Here is a 26839-nt window from a genome sequence, read left to right as displayed (position 1 = left end):
CCAAGGATACAAATTGATTTAACTGCCCATTTATGGATACTGGAAAGGAAAACTGCTACTAATGGAGGGCTAAGGTCTTTCCTGCGTTAAAATAACCAGCCAAGCCTTCTTTCGAGAAGAATTTTGGACAAAAGCAAATGGGAAGTCAGAAGGGTTTAAATGCCATGGAGTCATCCCAGCTAAGGGGACCTGATCACTAGTTATGCAGCAAGGTAAGCAGTGGCAATACTGGGCAAGTGAACCCGCCACTTGTGGACACGAGAGGCAAAATGATAGGTTATTGTGCTGTTGGCTACTATCTTTCAGCTTGAAGACTGCCATCACAGGGTTTTAGATAAAATATACAAACAAGTATATATTAATTGCCATAGTTTGGGTTCATCTTGTCCCTTGTTTTCTGTTAGTCCTAATCTCTCTTTTCCCCAGGTTAGTTTTACATCTGTGGTCTAACGAGACCCTCTGATGGTGGTCCCAATCTAAATAGCTTAAGTATTCTCAATATAGCCTCAGGCTGAGGGCCACAAAAATGCTCCGAGGGCTGGAACAGCTCTGCTGGGAGGACAGGCTGGGAGAGCTGGGGGGGCTCAGCCTGGAGCAGAGAAGGCTCCGGGGAGAACTTCCTGCAGCTGCCAGGGCTGAGAGGGGCTGATAAGAAAGATGGGGACAGGCTTTTTAGCAGGGCCTGTAGCGATACGACAAGGGGTGGTGGTTTTAAACTGGAAGAGGGCAGATTTAGACTAGATAAAGAGAAGAAATTTTTGACAATGAGGGTGGTGAACCCCTGGCCCAGGTTGCCCAGAGAGGTGGTGGATGCCCCATCCCTGGAACCATCCCAGGTCAGGCTGGCCGGGGCTGTGAGCAACCTGCTGTGGTTGGAGATGTCCCTGCTCACCGCAGGGGGGATGGACTAGACGACCTTTAAAAGTACCTTCCAACCCAAACTGTTCTATGATTTGATGATACTGTGATCAGTGCTAAACTGGGCAACCCCACCAGCACAATAAAGAAAAGCAGTAAGGATTAGGAGCCTGCCTTGGAGGCAGGAGTGGGAATTAACTTTTGCTTTGACCGAGGGCTCTCGGTGTTTCTCCCACAGCGTGCTCTGAACTCGCAGCTCCACCGCCCTCAAATCTGCACCGATGACGCCTGCTCCTGCACCTCCTGCCTGACCCAGCAGAGCTACAGACCGTCCTTTGCACCTTTCGGACGGCTTGGAGTGAAGAATTCACCTCCTACACTCAACACCTCCCACAGGCTCCATGGCTCTCGTAACAGCTCTCACCGGAGACACTGCTGAGGCTGTTTGAGATGGCTCTGCAGCCCAGCTGCCAGCACGCACCACGGCCTTGTACCCGCAGGCACGAGGATGACGTGAGCAGCCACGCTGTCTTGGGGAATGCAGGTGTGGGGTGGACACCTCTGGGCACAAGGGAGCAGTGAAGAGCAGGGAAGTGTGCATGCTGGAGAGAGCTGTGCCGACGCTCCTGCACTCACACGTAAGCTGGCTACGGGTTCCCCTGTAAAAGACCCTCCCAGGGCCCACCCTGCCATCCCAGCCTGTGGATCTGCACTCTCTTCTGCGGGAGACAGCTTGGAATCGGGGCTGATCAGCTCAGTTCGTCACTAACCGGCTGTCCTTTGGGTCCCAGATCACCAGGGCTCCCTGGAAGGCCTGTTCCTCCTGATGATCCTCGCTTCCCTGTTTGGCCAGTCTGTCCAGGCAATCCTCTTTCACCCTAAAAATAACAGAATTCAAGTAATTCCAAAGGACAAGAGCTAAATATAACAACACTCAGCCGAAATGGCCATAGATGGAAAGCTGGAAAAGCGTGGTTCATTGGGATAAGGAATGTGGTTTCATCCGGAGATGCCTCAGGTCAGCGAAGGTGGATTGCTGCAGGATGCACAGTGTGAGACCAGCGACGGGCACGACTGCGTCCCCTCCTGAGCTTCTCACAGAGCAGGAGCTTCAGCAGAGCTGTACCGCCCGCATCGGGGCTAAGGAAAGCAAGGGGGTGAAATGTCCTCTGTCTCTACTTCCGTATGTTGTCTGTCCTGCCCTGCAGCTTCTCATAATCTCTTCCCCCCAACAGGCTAGCAATGGATGATTAATCCATCTAAAATGTTGAAGACATGCCAAGACTTCAGCTGGAGGACTTCAGTCCTGAGGCTGCAAAGCCAACATTTGCCCTGGCACCAACTCCACAACTTAAGGGCAAGAGAGGGGCTTCAGAGAGCCAGCACCACACTGTGCTCCCCACCTCTTCCCCTTGGCGGGTGCCAGGACCAGCACAAGCCCCAGCTACTCCATCTGGGGCGGTCTGGGAGAGAGGAGCAAAGGCAGCGAGAGCCTAGGATGGATGAGCAGCTGGAGAAAGGCAAGAAATTTCCCTGGAGCCAGGGAAATAATGTCATATTGACACAAGGGTCTTTCAGTCATTGCTGGTAGCGGCCTGCTATTCTACCCAAAGCAGCTGGAGGGCAGCAAGTGACAGTTTAAGAGTCATGCGTTATGGGAGGCATAATTTAAATCAGCCCTGATAGCCTCTCCAAACCCAGCCGGAGTCTTCACAGAGTCTTTCTACAAATGGCTGAATTGCTGCTGGTCCAGTTCAGGTCCTGTGACCAGCCTGGACCAGGTCAAGGACCAGCAAGAAACCCCAAGGTCACAAAGCAGCTTGTTCCTGGTTCCACCCAGAGCCCATACTGGTTCCAGCTGTTCCAATCCAGTAAATATATGCTAAAAAACAAGTGCCACAAATTATTTCCCTTCAGCAGTTCAGGCCTTGCAGGGCAGCAGGTAGAGGATGCCCGAATTTCCCATAGAGTCATGCATCCTGGACATCCTATGGGCAGGCTGTAGCAGTTCCTTTGTAACTTCTCCAAGGCCGTGGTTTTTTAGCCAGATTTCTAATGAAAGAAGGCTAAAGTGTTCGTAGTGTGGGTATGCGTAGCAGTAGCTTCCTGAGCTCAGTGAACTTTGACAAAGGCAGAAAGGTCTCTGGGACATTCAGCTGCTGCGAATGTCATGAAAGTGGATGGATGGATGGATGAATGGATGGATAGAAAGATCAGCCTCTAGCTAAGTGAAAGATGGCAGCAGGATTTGAGACTTTAATTATTAGACTGTGGAGACAACAGGCTCATGTACTGGATTGCTTGTTGCAGTATCTTAGGGATTCAGAAACTCACCTTGAATCCTGGTGGTCCCTGTGCCCCAGGGAGTCCTGGAATGCCAGGGTTCCCTCTTTTGCCTGGCATCCCTGTCACACCTTCTTCCCCATCATCACCCTGCTCTCCCTAGAAAAGAAACCCAGAAGAGGTTATAAAACAAGATGCTCTTTCCACCTCTGCACAGCTTCTGGGGGGACAGGGGAGTGGTGTGATTCTGCCTGCAGCAAGCACCCGGCATCGGGGCATGGGTGGGTCTGCAGAGATGTTTATAGAAGTCTGTGCATGCAAGTATCTGGCAGGCTAGAAACACCGGTTTATTCACAGACCTTGCCATGCAAAGGCAGCTGCTGCCTCTATGTGCACGTGAGATATGAAGAGGAGTGTATGATCCGCTCTGGGTACACGTGAACTGGAATATCTATAGCTGGACTGCATCCATTTCTCGTGTGCTACCTTTTAGTTTTCCAGCTCCTAAGTTGGTTTTGCTATTGATGCTATAAGGTTACAATTGCAAACTCACAGGCATCCCAGGCACGCCGTCCTTCCCAGGCACTCCGTCCACTCCAGGGGCACCCTCTTGACCCTGCCTTCCCACCACTCCTCGAGGACCCGGTAGCCCAAGGATGCCCTAAAATCACAAAGTTGTTAGTGATGGAGCTACCAGACAGCATTTGCTGGGGCAGAAAATTGAATTTTTACCTACCGGTGAGCCTCTGCTCCCTGCATTGCCCTGTGCTCCTTGCTTTCCTTTCTGACCCTGCAAGTAAAAGAAGACAGACATCGAAATTTGCAGTAGTTCTAGCACAACTTCACTTGGGAGCCTGACTTCAGGGTGTGCTTTTGGATAATGGTTGGAAAGAGTTTTATAAAAAGGAGATTTATAAAGTCAGTCGCTCCAACACTAGGGAATGAACTGCTATTTGGTTTTATTACAAGTGATTCTTCGTATGTCTTGAGAGTTCTAGGGCAGGAATGAATAGCTAGAAGGCAAGGACCTACATTTTTCCTAATACAGAGCAGATGAGGACAAATAAAGCAGGATGAACTCGAGGGAGGACTCAGTAGAGTCCATTAGAACAAGATGCTTAAAACTTGCGTCCTCTGTCAGTTCATTGACGGCACAGTGCCGAACCAAGGACCCAGTAAGTCTTCTGCAGGGCATTCAGCAAGAGCTTTTCTCTGCGAGGTAGTGTCCTCTATTTTGGAAAGTTAATGGCAATGAAAAGGGTATCTTGTGTCTAAAATTTGCAGTGCTTTTATGTGAATAAAGACATAAAAGAAATACTCCTGAGGTTTATTAGCTGTAAAAAGAATTAATTTCTGCAGAATGAATGGAAAACTCAGCCTCATCACCTTCACTAGCGCTCTCTTAGTGAGGTCATGTACTAAAGCACTTTTAAACTGAAGCACTGCATTTTCTGTGCATTGTTTCTCCATCTGCAGAGGACCAGGCAGGCCAGCTACATGAAAGAAATACTCCTGGGGGTGCTTTCTCTGCTATTCATTAGACCCAAAGGCGGTTCCGGATTGTCCATCGATGGGGTAGAGTTTATTTATGTTATCGCCTGGTACGCTTTTTGCCAAGAATACCTACTGTAGGTTAAACTATCTTCTGGCATTACCCCAGCAGGGTCAGATTAAAAAACCTGACATCTGCCAAAAGGGAGCAGGAATTTGCTGAGTATTGAGATCACATACTTATGTTTTAGCAAATAAAGTCCCTGATCTGTGAGAATAATTAGCAAGCTGTCATTATAGCCAGATGTGGAGGTTGGAGTAGGTATGAGGTACCCCAATGAACCCTGAAGGACCCATGTGCGCTGTGTTTTCTTGCTCAGTAAAGGGAAGAAGTTAGAGGGACTCTTCCAAGAAACATAAGAACTGCATGGATAAATGGACTCCAAATTTGGAAGGTTTCAAGCCAGAAAAGTTTATGGTCCAAGTGAAAGAGACAGACACTTGCCTGGCTCAGCCTCCTTAGGGACAGACGAGCCAGCTGTGGCTGGAGGCACCACAAGCAGGGGTATGGGAAAGACACAACCCATGGCAGTGACTAAAGACCTGCCCAAGATTCACCCATCATGCTGGAGCTGTAATTGTCTTGATCTTCTCCAGCTCCACAAAGCCAACAAACTATTGGGCTTGGACACTCAAATACATGTTTACAGCCCTCCCACTAGGTTCTTCACAGTCTTTCAAGGCGTAGACCATAGACCAAATCACACATTGTGGGGAAAAACATGAGAGTCCTCTTAATTAAACAGTTTCTTTAAAGTTGGGACACTATTAATCCACCCTGCTGAAACCTACCACATCACCTTTGGATCCCTTTGCTCCTGGCTGGCCTGGTGGTCCAGGATCCCCCTAAAAAACATTAGCAAGAAAAATCTGCTTGAAATTCTCTTCTGGCAGTATCTTGCATGAAGTACAAAGAACAGCATTTTTTGTGCCCTAACAACGCTGACCGTATGGAAACAATTCAGGGGAACAGCCTGTGCTCAGACAGGCCTCCTGGGGAAAAAGGAGCTCTCCAGAGAGCATTTAACAGAGTGTCAACTGGAGAAGAAGCAACGCTACCCCCTCACTCGGGTGGTGTTTGTGTTCGTGGAAATCATTCACTACATTCCAGGTGATGCCTAGAAAACAGTGCTGAGAAGTGGGCAGGAAGGAGCCTGTTTTGAGAAAGGTACTGCAGAAGCTAAGTGCAGAATGAGTAGTTTATACACCGACTACATCTTCGGTGTTGGTACTACCTCCCTTTTGCACGCTGCAGCCCTTTCCTTGGTTTTGCCTGCATGTCAGTTATTAGAGAGCTACTTATGGAGGAGTAAAGCAGAGAGATATTTCACTACTCTTTTACGGGTCTCTTCCCCATCACACACATCTCCATCTCTTCTTCTGGCCATCCAGGTTTTTTTTGTGTGTATTTGTGTCAGGGACAATTTTTGTACTAATATCAAAGAAATGGTACACACCTGCAGAGCTCTCCTTCTTCAGCTTGTTTCTGAGCCACATATTTCTAACGTTTCTTTATTAAAGACAATCCAAACCTCCTGCTTCCACGTGAAACAATGACATCTGAGGGTCTACCATCCCTCAGAATAAACTACATCCACTGGGGAATGCAGCAGCTCTACCCATTTCTAGGCCGTATGACAGACCACTAAGATTTTACCCCAAAATAGAATCTGTTTTTCTTCCCAGCAGCCCACAAAGAATGGGTATTGATTCAACTCTATTTCCCAATAGAAACTACATTTAATGTGCTGCTGCACTCACAGTTGCAATAGTCACATATACAAATTAAATGCTGCTGTATATAGCAAGGGAATAAAAAGTCCTTCCCTTAAATTTGGATTTAATTTAGTCTTTCATAAATGCACTGGTTTGAGAGGAAACACCTTTGCAGGCAGAATAATATGGTCTTGCCACACGCTGGACCAGCTCTCACCAGCGGCATGCCAAATGCATCATTTCCAAGCAGACCCTTCCACTGTCATTGTCATCTCCTACTGCCCATCTCCTAAGATTTCTCAACCCTCTTGAATCGTTCAGAAAAGACAGTTTTGGAGACAGGCTTCTGGGAGTGCTCCCTGTTCAGTCACCCATTTATTAGTCTCAACATGTGACTCAAAATGCCTGTTCTGTAGGCCGGGCTTATGGAAATGCACACGTTGCACTGCACAGCTCACCACACATTCCTTACTGCAGCCCTTCCCACCTTCCTTCCTTTTGCATCTGTTTTTCACATGCCCGTGACATTGGGTAGCTTACAATAAAGCAGCATCTCTTACAGGTAAGCCTTGCTGTCCAGGTTTTCCTCTTTCTCCGTCAAGGCCTTCTTGACCCTTAAATAAAAAACAGAGAGGGAACATGTGTTCGTTCTGGGGTACTTTTGCGGCAATGGGAAACAAAAATGGATGCAACATGCTGTATGGGGCAGGAGAAGATATACCTATCTGCATTCTGCTAACATAGAAACGTTGAAGCTTGCGGGTAGTGTACCTGCTCCCATGGATATGCATTGGAAAGAAATAGTTAAGAGGAACTGCTAATCACCATCTAAGCAGTAAAGAAGGCTTTCTGATGCATCCCTAAATACACACAGCACTAATGTAAGTGAACAGTTGGAGACTGCTGTCGTACAACATAAGGCAGCAGCACCGCTACCCTGGAGAATTTAAACTCTTCTGTACGTTACCGTAATGGGTTGCTCCGATCAGCTGCTTTTGGATGGAGGTAAGACATAGTCCACAGACCCTTTGCAGATCATCACCAATCAGCTGTCCCACAAAGTGGGCATCAGGAGCACAAGGGAGTAATTCATAACCCTGGTCTTGCTTTTAAGAGATATCCTGATAAGATTTTGGAAATTTCCAAACCTCCAAGTTAACAGAGAACTTCCCATGAAAGAATCTACAGCCATGGGCACATCAGGCTTGAATTTTGTCCAGCATTGACATGACCTCTCTTGTACACATCTTCCCCAGGGTATTTCCTTGATAATCACAAATACCTCTAATGAGATGGTCCTGCTCATTCTTTCAGTCTAGTGTGCTCAGGCAGGTGCATGGCATTGTGAGATGCTGACCTGCAGGACCTGTATTTGCCTTCAGCAAAATTTTTTACCACTTTAGGTAAAGATATCTGAATTACTCCCGGTTTGAAACACAGCCATGTGCTGTGGTTGACAAGGGACAACTGTGGGTTATGAATCGTGACTACTGGGCAAAGGGTAGTCCTTCTGTGAGCTGATGCATATTGGAAGCACTTCCCTAAGACAAACACTTCTGAATCATCTATTTGGAATAAGACTCACAGGATAGCCAGGGTCTCCAGGCTCCCCTCGATCACCTCTGTCACCAACAGGGCCCTAAAACAACACAGCAAAAACTTAAGGTGGATATAAGCAACTTGTCATCTGCAATATCTCAATGGCTTGTGCATATTCTACAAGAAAGGAAAAAACCCAACTAATCCCCTTGCAAAAATCAGCCCAGGGTTGAATAAAAAAGAGATTTAAGATCTTACTCTGTCTCCAGGTGGTCCCTGTGGGCCTTCTACCTTCCCGTCATCACCTTGTTCTCCCTGTGAATAAAAATGCTAGTGTTAATATAGACAGCAGATTATATGGCAGATGCTTCTGTACTGACCCGATCCAGCCCTCCCATATCATGGGCCCCTAAGTCTAGGTCTCTGTTGAATTTATTAACTTTTCATCTAAAGAAAGCCTAAACAATTTTTTGTTTGTTTGTTTGTTTCACAACCTGGAGTACACTGACTCTTTGCATCGCTTTCCTGGTTTCTTTGATGGTTGAACCTGCCTGGTCTAACTGTCCTCCCAAAGGCACCAGGTGCAAACGGTTATTTTCAACAATTCCTAAAACTAAGCAAGAAGCATGTAATTACGACAACATGGGAAATAGTTCCCTGCCTCTGAATTCTATTGCCGACAGTCAAACCAACCTCTTTAATCAAGCATTTCCCCACTGTCATTGAGTGCTGCCTGGGCTGTCATGGGAACAAGGGTGGTCTGGATGGGCTCCCTGGTCATGTGCCACCATCGTGAGCTTGTCTTACAATTGATCAGGTGAAAGGGTCAGCCCCTTACACACTCGCTGCGTGAGCAGCTCCACTCGTTGATGGGATGCTCCACTGCAAGAGCTCAGAGCTCATGGTTTGGCTGGTAGATAACATCACCCGGATTATTTATAACTGAGGTCTCTCTAAAACATCCACAGAGATCCCTCAAGACTTAACACAGACACTATCTTTTTTAATTCTGTTGTATAAATCACTCAGGGTCGTGGTGTCCTATTTTCTCTGGAGTCTAGCTCAGAGACGGCTGTTTCTTTGCTCCCCATAGAAGAGAGCTACATTCCAGCTCCTCCAGTTTTTGGCTTCATATCACTGAGTCTTTGGCATTCTGGCTCCTTAGGATGAACATGTCTCAGAGCTCCTTTGATGTTGCAGCTACTGGAGATGGGAAGTCTGGGGGGTTCTGGCACAGCGGAGCTGCTGTGTTTGGAGTGCTTGAGGTGCTCCTAGAGCCTTGAACATCCAAATCTCCACAGCTATGTAGAGCCAAGTTTTCCACAGACTTCTGTAATTCTCAGTGGTTGCATCAGCCCTTTTTGGTGTATTTACAACTGTCTTTGACTTTCTCTCTGGGCTACTCCCATCTTCTGTTTGAGTTGCAGCTGGTGATAGTAAGGGTGCTTAGGCAATTTCTCAGTGATCCTGCCTCTGGGAGAAGGCATTTGGGGTGCTTTGCTTGTATGTGATGTTTGGTAATGACACACCTGGAGCAATGAATAACCCTCAGTTAAAAAACTCAGAGAGTTGAGCCAATAGATTCTGTTCTGTAGGAACTGGGTCATGGCTTGCAATCAGGGCTGTGCTGCTGCTGAGAGACTTCTGACTGAAGTCAGACCCACACTGACTTCTCACGGGCTGAGCACCAGCATTGACATTTACAGCTTGGTAGAACGAGGCTCAAGGTTTGGCAAAATCTCTTGCAGTTAACCTGAATGGGTAGCAAAGAGCTCAGTGCATCTTTCTCCATTACATGCTTGATGACAGTGGCATTTTCTTTCTCTGCTGCTGCGACATGTGTTGGATGAATGTTGCCAGGATTTCATATATACTCACGGGTTATAGTTACACCGTCCTTAAGAGTTCGTGTGCTGGGTGGAGTACTCCAGCATACTTGTCTGGGGTTTTGGGGAGGTATCATGGTAGAAGAAATATATAGGGAGAAACTGTGCCAGGATGGCTTAAGGATATAGTACTGAGCAATATGGATGGAGAAATTTGGGTGGCAGAGTAGAGAGAAAGAAAAGTAATGCCTAACAGGCTCTGCCAACAGTTTCCAGTGCTACTGAACTTGCTGGTTGAAGTCAGCAGCAGAATACCTGGCAACTGGTTTGCTTTCTAGCCACTATCAAAGGAATGTAGGGTAGAAGGGAAACAAAGCCACCGTTTCTCAACTCTCAGGGAAAAAATCCCAGTATACTTGTTACTATGCAGAAGTCCTGGCACTGATTGCTTCTTCCCAAACAGGATGTGAACACCTTGCCATTTGGGAGCTGAGACAAGCGTGATGAACTTAAAGAAAGCTCATAACTCTGGGGACCCTTGAAGAGCATCAAGACTCACACTTTCATCCCAAGACTGAGTTGTGGCTTTGTGTCCCCTTGAGCCTAATTCCTACCTTGTCTTTTTTCTTCTAACTGAGAAAATCCTGCAGCCTGGTCAGCTCTAGGACTGCGAGACTGAGCTCCTCCAGGACTTCCTGATGCCTCAGCTGCTCAAGAGGGAGATGAAAGGTCTGTGCTAATTCTTCGGAAAGTTGCAGTGAAAAAAAGTTAGAGTAAAGGGCAGCAAAGTAAACATGTTGGGATACAAATGGAAAATGCATGGAGAATAAGGGAAGGCTTGTTGTTGTTGGCTCCTGTCCCAAAGTGAGATACACCAGTTTGTAATTTTTAAAAGGATTCCATCTGGACTGCTTTAAGCAGCTGCCAAGCGCAGGCGTCTGCTCTGAGCAAGGCCTCTTTGAGGAGCTGTAAACGTATTAAATGCAGCGGAGTAGCTGGCTGGTATGGCAGAAGGGAGCTGGATTCCACAATAATGCCTCTCACTGAGCCGCTTTCCTCTCTGGAAAAGGGGAGACCTTCCTTCAGCACAGCTAGGCTTACCACGTTGTTTAAAGCTCGCAGAGCAGTCACGGTTCATTTTTAGTTTTCTCTTAATTTCTCAGATTCAGGCTTCCATTTTCATGTTTGCATGCATGTGTAAGGTTACAGATGTCTGGAGGGAAAGAATCTGTCTCTCCTTAGGCTGGAATCCTGGCAACTCTTAGGCGATAAGAAGGAAGGATGTATAAGAGAACTTAGATGTGAGACTTTGTGGAGCACCTGGATGCTGCGGGAAATGGTGCTGGTGGCTCAGCACGTGATACTGTGCTCTCCTCGTTCATCCGGAGCTGCTCCCCAGCAAGGTGCCAGCAGACCCGCTGACCTTCCAGGAAGACACGAGTGAGATCCGGCTGTCAATGATCATGAACAGATCTGACTGTTCCCAGCAGGATGCATTAGACACTTTGGTGTCTTTGTCAGGCTTCAGCTTGGATAGTCGCATGTAGAATTCATTTTATCGTCAGCATTGCTATGCTCTGATGACACAAGGTCCATGTTATCTCTGAGGGATTGCTCTTCTAGCGTCCATTTGCAGAAGAATATTTTGTTGGTGAAGGGGAGAGCGATTCACTGAGCACTTCAGATTAATAATTTGGGAAGCATTCACTACTGAAATGATGGGAGCTTTCAAGAAGATGGCAACTTTCAACGTTTTAAAATAAAACAACGGCTGCATTTAAACAACAGAGGTACATATCTGCACATCTCTTACTCCTTCTGCTGTAAGGCCAATGGCTTTTTGCCAGGATGCTCAAGTTGCAACAGTGGGACGGCGAGAAACCTGTGAGAAAGCATTAGAAAGGCTGGGGGTGGAGAGGAAATGCAGCAAGGCAGCGATGGAGATGAGGAGCAGCAGGAACGTCACCAGCTGTTCCTCCATGGATGTGTTTCAGCAGCAGACACCAAGAGAAAAAGCAGTATGACCATTGTTCATCCCAAAGGCAAAATTTCTCAGGCATTGCGAATATGTTAGCGGAAGACAACAGTCCACCCTGCCCCACTGCCTCCCGGCCACCTGCACAAGGAGTCTCCAGGCAAGCACAGAGAGCAGCGAGAACAGCGTGTCCCGACACCCAGGAGCCTGAGCTGAAGGGACACATTCAGGTCCAGCAGAGACAAGCCCTCGGGCTGTCTGTCCCACGAACTCCTTTTCTAAGCTATGAAGCTCCTGCTTGCACAGGTACAGCTGCAATCAGAGGGAAAGCCGAAAGCTCTCTTGGCGATCGGGAGTGAAAAATGAGCGAAAAGAGTTCATGCATGTTCAAAAGAGTCCTCTTCATGGGGATGCCATGACCGACCGGTCCCCATTTCCACCACTTCCCTCCCCACACCGAGTGAGGGAGCATCGCTGCCGCTACTGAAGGCACGTGAGGGGCTCCAGCGGCACTGCGAGAACAGCCAGTGCCGGCTGGGCGGTCCTCGGCGCGCGGAGCTGCCAGCTCCGCCGACAGGAAACCATTAAAGCATGAGTCACTTCGCCAGCCCGAACTGGTTACGGCCATGCTGACTCAGCAAAAGGGGAAAAACACAAGGGGAAAGCCACCGCGGAAAGAGGGCTCTGACTCAGGCCGGCTGCGGCAAGGGGGCTCGCCGAGGGGTGGGGGGACAAAGTGAGGTAAGAGGGTGGCAGGCGATGAGGAAATTGGAGCAAGGGTGATGGAGAGGAGACCAATTCTGCCTTGCTTACAACATGCTATCGGCTGATTTAAGCACAGGTGGGCAGCTTGCTGAAGATCAGCTAGTTGTGCAGGGTGTTATTCTGGCTTGATCACAGAAAGCTACTAGCCCCGTTTCTTTTGGCTTGGGGATTCAGCAGAATTTCTGCGGATGCAGGAAAAACGTGTCCCCGGAACACATGCCGGCTGGCTCAGCCACTGGCACAAGGGCACGTGGTGTCTGGAAAGCATGTGCTAGGGGCACGGCTGTCCCAGCGCTGATTTGCAGAAGTAAAGCTGCAGCAGGAGCTACGTAGGTGGCTGTGCCGTAAGACGAGGCACCTCTGGCGCAGACGCATGGGTGTTATGGCAGTGGGGCAATCGTCTCTACGTCAGCTCAGCTTCCATGCTGATGGAAGACAAGATGGCCAAACTCTGCCAGCTTACCTTTTCCCCCGTTGGCCCTGGTGGTCCAATTGGCCCCGGTGGTCCTGCATGTCCCTGTGAGACAGGAAAGAGCTGTTTGACTGAAGGTCCTCCCTGGTTTCCTGCCAGACTTCACAAGCCCTGTGTTGTGCATCCCAGCTTTGGAGGGACACATGAGTCATGGCAGAGATGAACCAAATCCATCTGGAGAAGTCATGGTGGTGCAGATGGAGACTAGAGAAAGAACTAAACTGAAGTCGAGATCAGAAACAAATCATAATTTAAGAACAATTTTGCATCCTGGAGTGGCAGTTTTGTTGCATCTGAGAACAGACAGAAGTTGGAGGATGAAAATAAAGTCCTCACCTGGTAACCTTTTAAGCCAGGTTCCCCTTGAGCACCCATCCTTCCTGGAGCACCCTGGAGAGGCAAGCACAGAAAGCACCATGAGAGTAGCCTCTGGGTATTACCTGACAAGAAGAGGATGCACTGGGCTATGAAAAGCAAAGCTCAGCACCACATGGGAGTGCGGCCACTTGTACTCCTGGCCACTGGTGAGCTTTGCTGCAGCCATCTGAAATGCTCTTGCTTGGCTTTAACCTCTTACACATGGAGAGTAATGCTAAGGAGTCCATTTTATGTCTTTGCCAGCCTGTAGCAAAGAGGTTCCCCACCTCATTCAGATTTGATACCAGAAATGGCTGCATAGTGTGCGCTCTTCATCTGCCCTTCTGGACATCTTCATATCCAAACTAGCTTTGTGCTAGGAAGTCCACCAGCGAGATCATTCTCATGCATGACCTAATCCTAAACTGTTGGGAGGAAACCTTTTGATGTGGGTTCTGAGGCCAATAAAGGAGTTTTCTGGGTTGTGATGAAGGCACTGCAAGAGCTGTTTATTGCATCTTTAGCAGACTGAACAAAAGGGTTTAAAATCAGATCATCAGATTAAAGTGAATTGCAAACTTCCCATCTAATCCCGTTCAGTGTGGAAGAAGGTCCTTTCCACAAGACAGAGATGTGTTCAGTCCAATAGGCTGCTGCTCAGTTATTGCTTTGCCTCGTTGTGAAATAATCCATGGAGGCTTTGCCAAAGAACATGAATCAAGGATATATGGTGAGGCCATAATTTTTAGTGTGGGAAAACACTATCAGCGGAACCATTACTCCATCACTCATTTGCTACTGTCCTGAAACATCACCATGATTCCTGGTTCATAAATAACTCCTGCTTTTTTCACTAAGTTCTACCAAATATAGTACAAGAAGTTTCCTTACCAGCCTGCAAGGCATGAGGAGATACTTCTTACTTACCACTGCTGTCCCAATGCATTTGTCTCATGTGCCTAAAGCAAATTAACTTTCTTCCCTCTCCACCATACTATTGTTGTTCTCTCTGAAAGCCTCACCTTCAATCCCCAACTCAAACCCTTTCCCATGCTGTCTTTCTTCTTGCTGCAAGTGTTTTAAATAAGTAGATCAAGAGTGGGTGTAGAAACAGGGCAGAAGTCCAAGGGAGAGTTCCTTATAACAACACAGTTTGACTTGGAAGCAGCTCTTGCCATGAGTGTGCAGTCTCAAAGGGAAAGATCTTAGCAAAAAATAGCTTATCAGCTCACTTCCTTCTCAAGAAAATTCCCCAATATTTAAACCCATCTGGGGAGTTGCGAAGAACTGTCATGATGCAGCGTGAGCTGGGTTCACGGGGCACCAACACAACCACCACTGTGGAGTCTCTCCTGTGCTGCTCAGAGCAAGTGTTAAGCTGGTTTGGTCAATTAAACCCATCTAACGTAATTCCACTTTCTGTGCTCTGAAGCCTCTGTTGGGCTCTCTGCTTCACTCTGGCCTGTGCCCACCACTGCTAGTCATGTTTCTGCGTGTTGTGTTCGAGCATTCGCAGAGCTCTTCTCACCATAGGTCCCAGGGTACCTCGGGATCCTTTAGGGCCTTGGTTCCCCTTTGGCCCCTCCTTCCCTGGAGATCCTGTCTCGCCGAGCTGCCCCTGGTAGCCCTTGCTGCCCTGCAGAACAAAAGCGCCGACATTAATGTAGGCCAAAACTGCTTCTACAGATAAATCGAAGATAAGCAAAGAAAGGGAGATCCAGAGGAGGAGACATTGTCACTGGGAGACGTTCCTACCTTCTGGCCAGGCTTGCCCTTTTCCCCCTGTTTTCCTGGTTTCCCTTCTGGTCCCTAGGAGAGCAAAAAGAGGGTTGGAACGGGAAAGCAAAGAAGTCCCACCCCAACCAGCCACTCCCAGGCCACTTCCCTGGTATACTCAACCCTGACAGCATCCTCTCCCATCCTATCCTATTCCCATGGGAGCCAACAAGGAGTCTAGGAAGTCTACGATACACAGGTACCACAGCCGGAGTATGGCTGAGTTTGTCCTTGAGCTGCTCCAACACATGGAGGAGAAGGAAACCTCATTGCTTAAAGGTAGAAAAATCTCTGCGCCTGGGTGACTATAGGGCAACATGGCTGAAAGGTGATATTTTTAATCTCCAGATCACATGTCAAAGACAGGCAGGTGATGGAAAACTGCCATCTGATGTATCCATCTGTCCTCAAGGATGCAAAAAAGGGATCTCAGAAGCACTCCTTGAAGGCAGCACCCCCTGAACGGAAAAATTGTACCTACACAGCCACTGCTACAAAAAGGGTTGAAATGTGGAAAAAACATTTACCCTGGCCCCCACAACATGTTTCCTCTGGTCTGCAGACAGAGCTGCCATCTGTGTGCCGCTGCTTTATGGACAGAGTTGTATCTTTCACCATCAACTATGGCACGGAATTGGATATCAATACTTTTTACATGGTTTTAGGATACTGGCAGTGGAACCATTGCCTCAACAAGCAGCTCTTATTTTTACCTTGTAAAAACAGGCAGTGGTTTAATTTTCTGTCTACCTGCACAGCTTTCTGCTCACAGTGCAAAAACATTCCCTCAGTTTGTATTATTATTACTGCAACGCACAGCACAGGGAAAGCACAATATATCGATCAGGCAACTAGAAATGCAGTAGGATGCAAAGCTTCAGGCGGGAGCCACAGCAATGAGAGGCTGACCTGCTTTGTGCACCCAACATGGGTGCCTCGCAGGCTGCAGAACCTGCCACCCCTCCTTGCACGCACGCAGCAGAAATTAGCTGTGATGAGCAACTAAGTATAGTACATTCTCCTTAGGGAGCCCAGGGAGTTCGTTTTTTCAGTGTTTGACCCCGTTGGCTGAAAGGCAGACAACATGTTTGGGATTTGACAGAAAGAAGCAAAAGCATCACTGAAGAAAATAACTCATGCTTTTTGGCAATTGCACAAACTTTTCAACAGCATCTACACACCAGCACGGCATCTCTCCCTCTGCTCTCCCGCCTCCCAGTTAAGAAGGTATAATCTTCACCATCGTTGCAGTCTCAGCTAAACAAAAGCAACTTATAAAGCTAGCTGTATCGGGGGGTTTCACTCTGAGCTGAAACATGGGCCTCGTGAGTGCCTGCTCTTACCACAAAGGAGCAATTCGGACTTATTCTAGCCCTAAAGAATTGCGGCAGTTCTTCACTTCTGCAAAGGTAATAGCTCCATTTTACCTCAGTCAAACACTTCGAGAGCCCACCTTGCCAACTCTATTAGAGCTTCACAAAGGACAGGTCCCTGCCGAGGAGTACCTAAGTCCTGTTCTGTTGTCTCTTTCATACTGCTCAGGATTTTTGTTTGCTATTTTTTGCTGCAACTTTCCAAGAGATCACTTTTGGAATTATTTTCCCACAGAGGCTGAGCAGCTGCAACACACGATGAATTGTGGGTGCCAAGTCTCCAAGCGTCACCCACGTGATTTACACTTTCGACAGGAGTACAGAGAAATCCTCACTAATGAAAGCGTCAGCCTGGGAAATGGCCATCCCCATCCAGCTGTGCAGCTAGCTCACCACTGGACCTCGTACCAGGTCCCTCAACTTCCTCACGTGTCGGTCGTGTTGCGTGTGGTGAAGCAGCAATGACGCTCACAGACCCTGTTCTGCAGCAATATTGTGATGCTTAGTGGCTTGAAAATTTGGAGAGTGAATAGTGGAATCACTCACAAACGTTTACTGTCAAAACAAGATGTGAACGAATAAAGACACAACTGAGATTTCTAATTAGTTGCATAGTGTTTTTCCATCAGTCTCCATGAACTATATACTAAGATCTTTTGGAAGCACAGGCAATAGATGTTTCTTGCAAATGGGAGAAAGCCCGTTTTAAGCTAAATCTGTTCCTGGCCCCAGTGATGGCCAAGCCCTTGATCTTCTCCAGCAGAGTCATTTTGCACACTCAGATGTGCTCCCGAATTGCTGTGCTGTAACAGCTCTTGAAACAAATACTTCCATGTTGGGGTTCCATGCCCAGGATGAGGGTGCATTACACTGACTGTACAAAATGCAGACACCAGTGCATGGATGAGCTCTACTCTTTTACCACTGTGCAGGGGGGGTGGACCCCGTTCACAGGGGAGGTCACGAGGATCTCACAGCTACTTCAGAAGAATTTGAAGTACAGCCTGGTTCCCCCCATCTGGATACATCTCCCGTGGAAGCAATGACTGAAACTTGCTTCTAGCCTGTGCGGGGAATTGTCTTTGCTTTTCAAGAACACAGGCCTTAAATCTTCCCATCTGAGAAACAAAGTTTCCACACTGCTCCTAAAATGTGCCAGCAATTCAAGTTCATGCTTGTATCCACAATCATCAAGTACAGATATAGGGTTGGAGTCATCTGGGAGAGGGGAAAAAAACAAAACATAAACCCAACTTTGACAGTCCGACCCTGCTCGACAAAAATCAACTTGATCCATAGAAGACTCTGCCATATTCAAACAAGGTCTCAACTTCCTCTGGTTTCCTTCAGCTTGTCCTTCCCTTTTGGTGGAGTCTGAACACAGATATAGGCTCCCTGTACCAGCTTTTCCCCTTATGATGCATTGGCCTCATTGAGAAGGGATGTTCATCTACTCCACAAGGCTCTCCTTGGTCCTCCAGCTGGGGTGCGGCTCCTTCTTCATTGCTGGGTAAAAAACAATTGGCAGTGTCCAACTCTTGTCTGATAGTGAGACCAGCTGTTGCCTGCAGCAAACCACGGAGATCTTCCTTTGAGCCTCCCTCACTGTTCTTAGCTCTTGTCTGCTGGTTAAAACTTTGCCGGTATAAATAAACAGGTCAGACCGTGCGGGTGACACCGTCAGCAGAGACATGGCTTGGATCTTGCAGCCTGAGTCACCTCCTCGAACGGAGTAAGCTCTATCAGCAAAGGATATTTCTGTGCTCTACCAGCATGCTTTCTAGGACTTTGGCCAGCAGAGCTCTGCTGGTGAGCGGGGAGCCTACCATATGTCTGATTTTCCTGGATCTGCTTTCTCCAACTGCGCAGGAATTTTGCCCAGATGAATTTAGAGGCAGTTCAACACTTGTCTGGGGTTCCCAGATATGTGATATCTCTACTTGCGATGTTCCAGATGTGGTTGCTGTTTGTTGCAATCCCAGATGTTCACAGGGCACATACGCAGTGGTTTGCACAGTTCCCTGAGATCACCACACTGTCACATGCCACACGTTATACAGGCAACAACAAGCCCAGCAACAACTTTGGTAGCCTTCAAAAGAGGTCAGATCCTTTTTCTCTCCATTCTTCTGACTCATCGGTCCAGGGATGGAAAAACAGGGCCAGAAGAGGGAGCGGGGGGAAAAGGATAAAAATAAAATTCAATAAGATTGTAACTTTATCCAGGATCTCCAAAGTACATCAGGAATGTAGCATCTTTTGGTACCTCTTTCACCGCTGTGTGAAGTTCCTAGGGTTTCTACTCTCTTTACCAGAGACAGCAATGAGGGGCAGAAAAGGTACAAAAGCCTATACATAAGAATAATTAATTCCAAGTTCTTTTTGCTGGATTCAAATCAATTGGGTTAGTGTGCCAAGGCATTAAACACTTGATGCTTTTATTCTCGGGGTTTGTACACATTTTGTGTTGTATGCTTTGGGTTACTGGTTTGCTGAGAAAACAAATCTTCTTTCCAAGCTTCTTCTGTGAGCAGGATTATTTTTAAATGGTGATTTCTCTTTATATACTGCACTCTTCACTAGAGAAGCATATCAGTACCTCCAGAAGATGACAGTAGTTGTGACCAAGGACAGTGGAAAGCAGCAGTTTTACAAAAAGTCACATGCCTTCAAAGTCATCTTAGGTCTAGCATGTTTAAAATTTCATTGGCAGCTTCAGTAAGGCAGCTTCAATTTTATGAGTTTTTTTAGTATGGCCTTAGATATTCCCCCTAAAGGAAAAGCTGGATGGTTTATTTTCCAATGCAAATTGACTAATTTTTAAGGAAAAAAGAGGCTTTCAGCCGCTGATGGCCTTGGCAGCAAAGTCAGGTCGCTTGCACAGCACAGCAGCGACGTTTATTGGGAGCAAATAGATGAGCAGCCCGGCTTTAAATTCTCAAGACACCAACAGTTGAAATCTATGTTACGACAACAGCATCCAGAAAAACAAAATAAGGAAGTTGAATGAACTGCAGAGAGATATGCCCCAAATGGAGCCAAACGACAAACAGTGTTAAAATCCAGACCCAAACTTCCCCCACATTCAGTGATGCTCTGCTACGTGCAGCAGATCTGGGGAAGCGGTTACCGAGACGTGACTCACCGTCCTGGTTTGACTCAAGGGGAACTGTGGCTCTTGGCACTTCACAACATAGACATGTTTCGGCTTTGCTTGCAGACGGACAGCATGGCACAGGAGAGAAGCTCTCCGAGGGCACAGTACGGACGAGAGAGCTTCCCAAAGCCTGTCTCAGGCCGGTTGAGGATTACTCAGGACTGTTGTGAAGCTGAAGCATATTTTTCATATTTTTTTTTTGGGTGTTATTGAGTGAAGGTCATTCCTCCCTACCAAAAATGAGGCAGGAAGAAATAGAAGAACCAGAATGCAGCTACTGAGTAAAGAAAAGAAAGTGCCAATGGCGATGGGGAAAAAAAAAGTGATAGTTTGCGGCACAGGATGTAGAATGGGCAAAAAAGCTAAAGCAGTGATAAAAGTAGGAAGCATGAAGCATAGGATGACCATGGCCATATTGTTCAGGGCCCAGCCAGCGAGCTTATTTAAAGGGAAATGAAAAAGCCCCATATCATTTCCTACTGCTCAGCAACCTCTCCATATGAGAACCTCTACTTAATAAACTTTGATCGAGAGAAGCCTCCCCCCGTGGAGGATGGTTCACAAGCACTCAGGAAATTAGTGGGATTATTGGGGCTGGGCATTTGAAGACATAAATGTTTCAGATTTATAAGAAACACATTTCATAATCACTCTGCCGAGCAGTAGTTTGGAAGGGGAGGAGACAGGGCAGCAGCTCCTGAATGAGTATGGGGAAAGAAGAAAGACTCAACTGTTCTTGAGAAGAAAGACCTGATTGTACTGTGAGGTTCAGAGGGCTTCACTGGGATCACTGGGAAGTAGCGGGCTCTTGGCCTGCTTGTGGAAACCTGAGTGGTGAGTGCAGGTAGGGCTGGCTGGGTGAATTCAAAGAAAAAAGCGAGATGGGGAAATCCTATAAAAAATCTTGGATGGAAAGACTACAGCTAGCGTCACTATGACTTTCCTTTCAGCTGAGTTCCATGTGGAATCCAACCCAAAATCTTGTAGCCCAAACTCTCTGCGTTGCTGCAAATTTTTATCTACTTGCAGACGTTGCTCTGAAATACGCTGCCTTTGGTTTTGTGGATGAGGATGTCTATTTAACTTAGTTTTTCTAAGCAGTCACAGCGTAAGGCAGCAAAGAGAATCACGTACAGAGCAGTGCTGTGTGCTCTGAGCTGGTCTGGTTTGGTCTGATAGCCCTGAACTGCCACTAATTTATTGTTTCTGGGAAAACCCCCTTTTTCCCTCCTTTTTGCCTCTATTTCCTCATCTCTAAGGAAGCACAGGAGACAAAAGTGCCACCAAAAGGCTTGACGGGTGGGTGTGAATTGCAGGAAAAGTGCAAGCCCTCACCCCCACTGAGCTGTGAAGCTTTCATACACGATGACACCAAAACGCTCCAAAGAATTAGGCAGTGTTGGAAGTTGACAGCTGGGAAGAAAGGAGCAGAGGGAGCACTTGGGCAGTATCACTCCGTTTTACACTAACGAGCACTACTTGTGCTCTTTTTTCCCTCCCTTCAACACTAAGGGTTAATGCCTTCCTTTTGAAGGACACAGATGCCCGGGGGTTGTGGAAGAGGAGGGGAATGAAATCCTCTCTTGCAATAAGGAGGGGAATCTTGGAGTAACTGCACAAAAAGTGCGTCTCCTTCGTCTGAGTCAGGAAAGAATCTGTGCCAAGTCAATGGGATTTATTTCAAATTCTGGCTCATTTCGACTCCTATTAACTCTAAACGAAGACCAGCTGGGCTCAGCCTGCCTTCCCGAGCAGCGGAGAGACCCGGCAGAGCTGGCTGCCTCGCTGCGAGGGTGAGCGGCCCCTTGGCTGCAGGGGAGCAACCTCGGTCGCTGCGAGCAGCGGTTCCCCAGGGATTGGGAGAGCTCTGTGATTCCCGGCAGGATTCCCAGGGCTCACAGGCAACCCTGGTCCACTCCAAAGGTTTCAATGGATTTGGTGGACTGAGTCACAGATACCAGAATAGCAGACAAAGGGAAAAAAACACCCCCACAATAAAACCACCCAAACCACAAAATCCAGCATGTACGTCTCCATAAAACGGGATGTTTAGACTTCCACAGAAGAGGCTGGACCTGGTGCCGTCAGCGATGCACTGATTATTAAAGCAAAAGGAGAAGCTGGTTGCAGCTAAGGGCAAGGTTGCCCCGGGATGACAACATTGCTTCTAGAAGAGGAAGGAGAGAGACCTGTGGGCTCCAGCTATGCCGAGGCACTCGCCCTGACCCTTGCTCTGGCCCTATTCAAAGCAAAGAGCTTAAGCACGTTTGACTACATTCCTGAGCAACTTTAGTCCCCTTTGATTTTTGATGCAAGGCAAATACCTGCTTATGGCTTTGCTGGATATTTGTCCACACGAGTAAGATACTCCAAGGCTGTTACACAATGACGCACCATGGCCAAGTGCAGGCACCGTCAGCTGTAGGGACTGGCCCTACTGATGTAGCAGCTACTGGAAGGGACAGGCTGCAGGGCAGGAAAGTATGTCCTGTTGTGTCCCCTCCTCCCGGGTGGAAGGGGTAGCTGTGGCTCGGGATGTGGATCATGCACAAGCCCAGGAGATGCTCAGCCCACGCCCTTTGACAAGGACGGCCATCTCGGGAAGCATCTCCCGAGATGTGTCTGGCCTGTGGGCCGATACAGCCTGTACGTGGCCACTGCACAGGGCGCGGGAGCGGGGCTGGGGAGCTCCATGTCCCCCCTCTGCCACTGCCACCAACCGACGTCCTGCATGACCCCAGGCAAGTCACTTCACTTCTTTGTTCCTCTACAGCTAATGCCTTATTCAAGGGCAAGAGTAGGAGTAACAATACTAGGTTAAGGGTGTGTGGAGCACAGTTACCACTGACACACTGCCGCAGCGGTCACAGCTCTCCCCTGCACACCGAGCCCATTATTCTCCATTCCTTCCGTTGCTCAGTTGGAGGGTAACCCCACGCCCTCCAGTTGAGGGATTTTAAGAAACTTCTTTCAAGTAAGAACTCCACAGACAGCCCGTGGACCAGGGCAAGAAATACAGCTTTTCCAGGAAAAAACAGCTCAGCACATTATCAAAAAAAGCAGAGACTCCTGCATGGACAGCAGAGATTCAAACCAGAAGTGACTCCAGGATTGTCCTTCGGCAGCCTCAGCGTTTTCAGGGAGCTGAGTGCCATGTAACTGATGTGGCGTTGCCAGCTGGTGCTGAGCTCATGTGTTGGGAGTGAATGGCTGGATTCAGCGGCAGCAGAACGAGGCGCTTTGTTGCAGAAAATCTTTGAATCATGTTTTCAGTGGCAGGAAACAGAAAAGAACAAAGAGCAAAAAACCACTCTGGGACAAATTCTGCTGTAAGTGATGTTTGGACAACTTTGTAATAGAGCAGTGTGTCGGATGAGAATAAGCTCCTGCTCCACCCTGGCATTACAGAGCCCAGAAACCAGCCCCATCTCAGCTGTGACCACAGCATGCTGTTTCTGGAGCAACTCTGCTAGCTCAGAGCAGAAGGTCCATCCCGGCCAGAAAGTCCTCCTTCCACTTCAGGATTGTAGCCTGTAGATGATGGAGAAACAAGAACATGATGGGAAGGATGCTGTCCTTGGGACACCATCTAATGCTGCGTGTGGAGTTGCTGCCCCTGCGGGGAGCGACGTGGCTGAGACCACAGCGTTGGAGCCAAGAGCCACGAGTTCACTCAGTGCTCTGTGCTGGGCTGGATAGCAGCTTTATCCTTTACAAAGCACTGTGAGTTCCCTCGAAAAACCTTCTCAGATCTCCACCCCAGCCCAGCTCCATCACTCTAACCTCTTGGAGAACAAACAAAAGGACTTTTGACCTTGTCGCATAAGAGCAAAGGGGTTTACCAGCCCTGAGAGCTCTTTTGGTCTGCTGGTGCACATCTGCACCATGCAGCAGGGCCGGCACATGCAGCCAGATCTTCTCTGATGTAATTGTTTATGGCGATTTATACCATTGGAGCGTCTGGCTCAAAGCTTTCCGAGTCCTGACGTGGCTTGAATGACACTGCAGATAGGATTTCAGGTTAAAAAGGAAGTGGAAAAAGAAAAGAACTGGGCTCCCAGTTTTGCTGAACAACGAGGGATTTTCTTGTTTCAGAGCATGTTGTATTTCATTACCTACAGGCTCTCCAATTGCTTTCCTGGAACTGTAAAAACCTCGCTATCAGATGTCTGCCTTGTATGACAACCAGCGCATTACGAAAACCACAGTTCGCAGCTACGGAGAGCAGCTGGAAACCCACCACCTTCCTCCTGCCAACTGGCCCGGGCCGCTCGCACAGCCACCGGCAGATCAGTCGTCCGCCAAGGGAAGGGCTGAAATGCTGTACTTTCTGTAGGTGGAGAGGAGCAGCAGCGGCAAGGAGCGCTTTCGGGGGGGATTAGTCTCAGGGACCACTTGCCTGTGTCCAGGTTGCTGGGTGCATACCAGTGCCTTCAACCCTTGACTCTTATCCTCTGTTGCGAGGAGCAGGATCGACTGGCAGCCGGATCCTCTAAACGTACACTCCTCTCCAACAATGTCGTTCGGCTATTTCAGGCTCCGTGGCACTATCCCCTCATACAATGACAAGTTGGCAGATAAATTAGCTTTTTACTTTGGCAAATTACACCGTGATAGTTGCATTGCTGACGGATGCCTTGCCAGGGTTCGACGGGCTATTGTATCTTCCGGTCTCTCCACAAGGCGCAGACGCATATCCTCATCCTGCCTTGCCTGTATGGGAAGTCTGGGTCTCCAGCCTCCTGCTCCTGCACTGTTGACACCAGGATCTGCATCTCCAGCCAGTCTCTCTGAACAGAGATGCCCAAACAGTCCTTGCTGCTCTGCCAAGGGAAGAGATTATCAGCTGCTCACTGCTCAAACAAGCCAACTAGAGCTCAAATGGCCAAGTCCAAAAGAGAGTCAAGATCAAGCGAAGGCAACAAGTTTGTATTAGAGGAAGATGGAAACCACTGGGAGGAGATAATGTGTGAGACAGCAGCTCAGGAAAGTTGCAAATCCCTGATGTGATTTTTGAAATCTCAAGTGGATCTTGCATTCAGCTGTGTGTTAGTGTTTCAGGTGCTCTGGTTTCTCTTATGACCAGAGGGACAACTGGCCCATCCCTCTGCTGAGCAGGAACTGGAATTGAATGGAGCAGTGTGAACTTGGACAAAGTGACCAAAAGATAGAGGATACTTGTGTATCTCCGCTCCAGCTGCCTCACGTCCTGCCAGCCACAGCTGTGAGACTCATGGACCATCTCAGTTGCCAGGTTTGTTTGCTGAAATCCACTGGCTTTGAAACATGTACAAACTACCCCTGGAGACTCGGCTGGGGCCTCCCTGCTGCTTTTGTTTGAGCTTTAAAACCACAGTGGAAACCGGTTTTCAGAGATGTTAATACTGGAAATGGCTGAGCCAAGTTAAAGCTAACGATCTTTGCAAAATGTTTCTTGAGCACCGAGGGAAGTTTGGTTGTGCTCAGTCGGCAATGTTGTATCAGCGTCGGGATGGCTTTCTGGAAAATAAAACCTTGCTCAGTAAAGCCAGACTTGTCCCTGCTATAGGGATTGATTGCCAGGTGAACATCTCTCTTCTGCGTGACCCAGAATGGAGCACGGACTCTGTACATTCCCTCCAGCTTTAGCACCTGTGAAGGTGCTCCAGCACGTCCCTTCACCTGCCATCTCCCAGGGAGCTCTACGTCTGTGCAGACCGAAGAGAAGTCTGTGCTAATCTCTTTCCCTACCTTGCGCTGGCCCATTGCCACGTCGTGTGCAAGCTTGTACGTGCCCTGCCAAGTTCCCCAGCTTCTACCTGCTCTGCGGCTACACGAGGTGCTGCCAGCGCCGGGCCTTTGCCCCGGGCCAGAATGTGCAAAATGAGCTGAAAATGTACCAGCAATAAAGCCAGATCATTTCAGAGCAATCAGGCGCCTCATTTCCTACATTTGTCAAGAGGACACTTGATAGTGAAGTGTCGTGTTCCTTTAGACGTAAGCAAAATAAAGATTAAGACTAAACATGTCCTTGGTATTAAGAGAAAATCTCCAAGAAGTGGTGTAGCTGCAGGGACTTGTGATGAAAAGGGTTTTTCCAGAGGCTGTCGCTCTTCGTGGAGGGCACATCTCTGTGGGTCCCCTCTAGCGCTGGGGCAGAGGGCAACACAGGGCCAAGCCAAAGCGTAGGAGAAGCTCGTCTCTATGTCCACGACTGCAGTTGAGCATCAGCTTCCTTGAGCTCGTATGAATTTCTTCCAAGAAGCAGAAGATGAGCTACACACTCTCAGATGAAAGGTCAGTTTGTTGGCACAGGTAACTAGACAGATCCTTGTATATGTGTCTCCCACTAATGGCACAGAAGCATCAACATCTCCCCTGCCCCCTTGGTATATGAGCAGGGCAGCTCAACAGTATTGGAGCAGAAGCAAACACCTCTAGCCCAGCGAAAAGACAGTGGAATCAGGCAGGAAGGCAGTGGAGCACAGATGACTCCTGGGTGTCACGCCAAGAGAGACCAAGTGAAGGTGCAATAGCTAAAGATGAAGTTCCCTTTAAAACCATCTAAACTGAGTATTGGACAGCATAACGCTATCACATCAGATGTATTAAAACCATATGCAACATACATAATGTGTAAACACACAGGATCTGCAGCACACCCAAGCCCAGTGTGCCTCCTCCCTGCAGTAAAAGTGCCTCCGCACCTTCCCCCGGCGATGGCCATGCCACCCGGCAAACCCTGGGCAGGAGTTTGGCACCGTGCAACCTTTGCATTTGCCCTTGGGTGAAAAAACTTTCAGGATTTTTCCCCTGACAAGATTTTTATCTTTGTCCAGCAGCCTTCAAAACCTCTGGCCATCGTACATGATGTGATGGTCTGTGCTGTGCCTGCGGTGGCTTTTTGGCATGTCTCGCAGAGGATGGGTTGACTCGATATTCCAGCTTCCAATCCTCACCGGAGAAGGACGAGGTTGCAGTTATCTCTAGTGGTTTGCATCGCTGATGTGTAAACTTTATCTTGTCAGAAATCTAAGGAAGATCCCACTAATATTTGTACATTTTCTCCATTGGAAGGTAGGATAAAAGTCTCAGAGAAAAAATGGGAAGCGAGAAATTATTTGTACTTCTGTCAGAGGACTTCCACCTTTAAATTACCTCAGTGAGTACAGGAACACCCGCCTATATATTAGGTAACGGCCAGGCTTCTGG

General features: G+C 48.1%; 1 protein-coding gene across 1 annotated transcript in view; it reads right to left on the bottom strand.

The window, feature by feature from the left end:
- The window catches only part of COL27A1 (collagen type XXVII alpha 1 chain), a gene marked incomplete at its 5' end in the record, with an annotated part of 159089 nt that overhangs the window by 7804 nt on the left and 124446 nt on the right, over positions 1 to 26839 (bottom strand). The window contains 12 exons of the mRNA XM_082009004.1: positions 1629 to 1736; positions 3193 to 3300; positions 3695 to 3802; positions 3878 to 3931; positions 5485 to 5538; positions 6969 to 7022; positions 7994 to 8047; positions 8206 to 8262; positions 12977 to 13030; positions 13322 to 13375; positions 14871 to 14978; positions 15098 to 15151. Of these exons, the coding sequence (XP_081865130.1) occupies positions 1629 to 1736; positions 3193 to 3300; positions 3695 to 3802; positions 3878 to 3931; positions 5485 to 5538; positions 6969 to 7022; positions 7994 to 8047; positions 8206 to 8262; positions 12977 to 13030; positions 13322 to 13375; positions 14871 to 14978; positions 15098 to 15151 (867 nt within the window). The remainder of the gene's footprint in view (positions 1 to 1628; positions 1737 to 3192; positions 3301 to 3694; positions 3803 to 3877; positions 3932 to 5484; positions 5539 to 6968; positions 7023 to 7993; positions 8048 to 8205; positions 8263 to 12976; positions 13031 to 13321; positions 13376 to 14870; positions 14979 to 15097; positions 15152 to 26839) is intronic.

This window comes from Phaethon aethereus (genome assembly GCF_964289735.1).
Source record: "Phaethon aethereus genome assembly, chromosome: 20".
Classification (NCBI taxonomy): Eukaryota; Metazoa; Chordata; class Aves; order Phaethontiformes; family Phaethontidae; genus Phaethon; species Phaethon aethereus.
Note: the sequence above shows the minus strand (reverse complement) of the source record. Positions and strands in the feature narration are given on the sequence as shown.